Source organism: Oncorhynchus keta, chromosome 19, assembly GCF_023373465.1.
Source record: "Oncorhynchus keta strain PuntledgeMale-10-30-2019 chromosome 19, Oket_V2, whole genome shotgun sequence".
Taxonomy (NCBI): domain Eukaryota; kingdom Metazoa; phylum Chordata; class Actinopteri; order Salmoniformes; family Salmonidae; genus Oncorhynchus; species Oncorhynchus keta.
In genome coordinates this window covers 10,586,146-10,591,145 of record NC_068439.1, presented here as the reverse complement: position 1 = coordinate 10,591,145, position 5,000 = coordinate 10,586,146, and the positions used below count along the sequence as shown (strand labels likewise).

The window sequence follows — 5,000 nt, the reverse complement described above, 5'->3', positions numbered from 1 at the left end:
CTAAAGGTAATGTTAAGACAGAGGTGGGGGTTGATATGGTCCTGAAGGTAATGTTAAGACAGAGGTGGGGGTTGATATGGTCCTGAAGGTAATGTTAAGACAGAGGTGGGGGGTTGATATGGTCCTAAAGGTAATGTTAAGACAGAGGTGGGGGTTGATATGGTCCTGAAGGTAATGTTAAGACAGAGGTGGGGGTTGATATGGTCCTGAAGGTAATGTTAAGACAGAGGTGGGGGTTGATATGGTCCTGAAGGTAATGTTAAGACAGAGGTGGGGGTTGATATGGTCCTGAAGGTAATGTTAAGACAGAGGTGGGGGTTGATATGGTCCTGAAGGTAATGTTAAGACAGAGGTGGGGGTTGATATGGTCCTGAAGGTAATGTTAAGACAGAGGTGGGGGTTGATATGGTCCTGAAGGTAATGTTAAGACAGAGGTGGGGGTTGATATGGTCCTGAAGGTAATGTTAAGACAGAGGTGGGGGTTGATATGGTCCTGAAGGTAATGTTAAGACAGAGGTGGGGGTTGATATGGTCCTGAAGGTAATGTTAAGACAGAGGTGGGGGGTTGATATGGTCCTGAAGGTAATGTTAAGACAGAGGTGGGGGTTAATATGGTAACCAGTCATCCTCTTCTTTCCTCTCTGGGAAGGGCTGAAGTACACACAGAGACTTGCCTCTTGCTGGTTAACAAGGACAAGTCAGTTACTTTCACCACCCACACTACAAAGGCAGACCCCACTCTCTCACACACACACACACACACACACACACACACACACACACACACACACACACACACACACACACACACACACACACACACACACACACCACACCACACACAGTCCCATTCAACAAACCTTCGTCCATGCTTCGTGAGTTCCTCTTGCTGGCCGAGCGTTGGAATAGGGGGGCTGGCCTGTCAATCATAGAGCTGGCCTGGCGGGTCTGGGCCTGGGTCCGTCCACTGTAGCGGAACTTAGAACCCAGCACTAGGAACTTCCTGGGAGTGGTAGCCACCTCAGTAGAGGTCAACCTGGAAATGGAGACAGAGGAACATTTATATAAATATCTATAAATACATAACTATAATATGTAACTTCCTGTGAGCGGTAGCCACCTCAGTAGAGGTCAGTCTGGAAATGGAGACAGACATTACATTTACATTTTTACATTTGAGTCATTTAGCATATGCTTTTATCCAGATCGACTTTACAGTCAGTTCATTCACTAAGGTAGATAAGACAACTCCATATTACAGTCAGTTCATTCACTAAGATAGATAAGACAACTCCATATTATGGCCAGTTCATTCACTAAGGTAGATAAGACAACTCCATATTACAGTCAGTTCATTCACTAAGGTAGATAAGACCAACCCCATATTACAGTCAGTTCATTCACTAAGGTAGATAAGACAACTCCATATTACAGTCAGTTCATTCACTAAGGTAGATAAGACCAACTCCATATTACAGTCAGTTCATTCACTAAGGTAGATAAGACCAACCCCATATTACAGTCAGTTCATTCACTAAGGTAGATAAGACCAACCCACTAAGGTAGATAAGACCAACTCCATATTACAGTATTACAACCCCATATTACAGTCAGTTCATTCACTAAGGTAGATAAGACCAACTAGATAAGACCATATAAGGTAGATAAGACAACTCCACAGTCAGTTCATTCACTAAGGTCGATAAGACAACTCCATATTACAGTCAGTTCATTCACTAAGGTAGATAAGACAACTCCATATTACAGTCAGTTCATTCACTAAGGTAGATAAGACCAACCCCATATTACGGCCAGTTCATTCACTAAGGTAGATAAGACAACTCCATATTACAGTCAGTTCATTCACTAAGGTAGATAAGACCAACTCCATATTACAGTCAGTTCATTCACTAAGGTAGATAAGACAACTCCATATTACAGTCAGTTCATTCACTAAGGTAGATAAGACCAACCCCATATTACAGTCAGTTCATTCACTAAGGTAGATAAGACCAACCCCATATTACAGTCAGTGCAAGTAACTAAACTACAAATAACTACAGGAATATATAGCCATAGTAACAATGTATTACTACTGTAATAATGTATCTATGACCCTTCTCCTTTTAATACAATAGTAATGTGAGAATGATTGAACCTGTCACTGGGGAGTTTCAACAGTGTGTTCTCTTACCTGAAGAAGGTGTGATGCTCCACACAAACCTTCCACAGCTTCTTGGAGGCCTTGTAGTTTGGCAGTTTGAAACCAATGGCGCTTTCGTAATGCTCCAGCTGCTGGAAGAGCAGATCAACACCCTCCTATTAGCAGAGGACTACAGCCACAAACCTACTGATTTAACACGTAAACTAGTCACTTTGACGTATTAGAGCTGTCCTGTGGATCTGACTCCTGGGAGAGTAGGGCCTCTTGGGGGGGGGTCTAAAACACACGCATACAAACAAACAGAGAACTAATGTTGACCTCTGAGGGGCGTATCTTGATGAAGAAGCTGCTGCGTTTGTAGGAGACCTTGAGGACTTTAGGCCAGGGGAACCGGTTGATCCTCAACTTGTCCTTGTAGACCATCAAACCCCCAGAACAAACACCCAGCATGATGTCCACTCCATCTAGATCCTGGAGAGAGGTGAGGGGGAAGAGACAGAGAGAGAGAGAGAGAGAGAGAGAGAGAGAGAGAGAGAGAGAGAGAGAGAGAGAAAACGATTAAATTGCAAGACTGCTGGAACCAACATGTTCATGACTGCTGGAACCAACATTTTCATGATTGCTCTCAGATTTACAGTATACCATTCACTTTACACTGATTGCATGTTAATGCAATGACACCAACCCGCCACTGGGGGGCAGGATAAGGACTTCCATATTTTATTTAAATCCCTGCATCTCTGATGCAAACAGATTGACCTCATTTCTGCTATTAAAACGGTGGTCTGACAGAGGCACGCGTTACTCCGTTTTTTTGGGGGGCAGACACGAACACTGACTCCACAGCTGACGTAGGCTACACTGCAGCAGACAGGTGGTGAGCGGGTGTTATAACCTCTAACGATGTAAAACACCGTGACTGAGTCCCAGATGGCAGCCCAAATCAAATCAAATGTATTTATAAAGCCCCCTTTTTTTTTTCTCTTTTTAATTTTTTTTTCCTCAGCAGATGTCCTGCCTAAAAGATAACAAAAAACATAAACAGCAAGCAATGCAGATGTAGAAGCACTGTATAGTGAACTATTTTTGAAGGGGCCCTGGTCAAAAGTAGTGCACTAAGAAGGGAATAGGGTGCCAATTGGGACGCACCCTTGTTATCATCGTCAGGGCTGCTCTACCCAGATGTGATATAACTGGACTCCGCCGGACAGACAGGGAGGACACTGAGGGACTATCTGATCTAAAAACACATGTGCTCCTAGTCTCCTACCAAACGCATCTTCATCAATGGAGGTAGAATATAGGTCCGTCTTTACAGGTTGCCTTGTGAAAACTAGACTAACATATTATTCACACACTCAACAACAATGTGATGTCACTACGCAGCATCTTCAGTCACTTTTTAGTAGTGGAAATGGGTTAGCACTGTAGCTATCCAAACGCTACAAAACAAGTTAGCACTGTAGCTATCCAAACGCTACAAAACAAGTTAGCACTGTAGCTATCCAAACGCTACAAAACAAGTTAGCACTGTAGCTATCCAAACGCTACAAAACAAGTTAGCACTGTAGCTATCCAAACGCTACAAAACAAGTTAGCTCTGTAGCTATCCAAACGCTACAAAACAAGTTAGCACTGTAGCTATCCAAACGGTACAAAACAAGTTAGCACTGTAGCTATCCAAACGGTACAAAACAAGTTAGCACTGTAGCTATCCAAACGGTACAAAACAAGTTAGCACTGTAGCTATCCAAACAGTACAAAACAAGTTAGCACTGTAGCTATCCAAACGATACAAAACAAGTTAGCACTGTAGCTATCCAAACGCTACAAAACAAGTTAGCACTGTAGCTATCCAAACACTATAAAAAGCTTTAGCACTGTAGCTAACCAAACACGTTACAAAACCTGGGTTAGACTGTACATTACCTTGGCCTGGTACAAAACAAGTTAGCACTGGCTATCCAAACGATGACAAAACAAGTTAGCACTTAGCTGGGTTGTGAACTCTACAAAACAAGTTGGCACTGTAGCTAACCAAACATTACCTTTAGCACTGTAGCTAACCAAACATTACCTTGGCCTGGGTTGTGACCCATAAGTTACCTTGGCCTGGGTTGTGACCCTACATTACCTTGGCCTGGGTTGTGACTACATTACCATGGCATGGGTTGTGTCTCTACGTTACCTTGGCCTGGGTTGTGACTACATTACCTTGGCCTGGTTTGTGACCCTACAGTACGTTGCCTTGGGCTGGGTTGTGACCTTACAGTACGTTGCCTTGGGCTGGGTTGTGACTCTACATTACCTTGGCCTGGGTTGTGACTCTACATTACCTTGGCCTGGGTTGTGACTCTACATTACCTTGGCCTGGGTTGTGACTCTACATTACCTTGGCCTGGGTTGTGACTCCACATTACCTTGGCCTGGGTTGTGACTCTACATTACTTTGGCCTGGGTTATGACTCTACATTACTTTGGCCTGGGTTGTGACTCTACATTACTTTGGCCTGGGTTATGACTCTACATTACTTTGGCCTGGGTTGTGACTCTACATTACTTTGGCCTGGGTTGTGACTCTACATTACTTTGGCCTGGGTTATGACTCTACGTTACTTTGGCCTGGGTTATGACTCTACCGTACATTACCTTGGTCTGGGTTGTGACTCTACATTACCTTGGCCTGGTGCAGGTCCACTCCGTACATGGCTAGTTTCTTGGCGTTCTCCAGAAAGGCCATGTCTGCCTGTGCTGGACTCATCGACCTGTAGACGGGACAGACGCCATATTAGCAAGAAGCAATATGGTATCACACAGTAGCGTGAATGACTCTGGC

The 5,000-nt window shown here is 44.0% G+C and overlaps 1 protein-coding gene across 9 annotated transcripts in view; it reads right to left on the bottom strand.

Annotated features, from left to right (window-relative positions):
• LOC118379899 (protein 4.1-like) overlaps positions 1-5,000 on the bottom strand; it is a 102,184-nt gene that overhangs the window by 69,662 nt on the left and 27,522 nt on the right. For 6 of the 9 annotated variants that reach the window (XM_052469423.1, XM_052469425.1, XM_052469428.1 and 3 more), the window contains 4 exons: positions 4,842-4,929; positions 2,483-2,635; positions 2,195-2,295; positions 861-1,036 (listed from right to left, as the gene is read on the bottom strand). In XM_052469423.1, coding sequence (XP_052325383.1) covers positions 861-1,036; positions 2,195-2,295; positions 2,483-2,635; positions 4,842-4,929 — 518 coding nt within the window. The remainder of the gene's footprint in view (positions 1-860; positions 1,037-2,194; positions 2,296-2,482; positions 2,636-4,841; positions 4,930-5,000) is intronic. The other 3 variants (XM_052469424.1, XM_052469427.1, XM_052469431.1) reach the window with 1 other exon arrangement.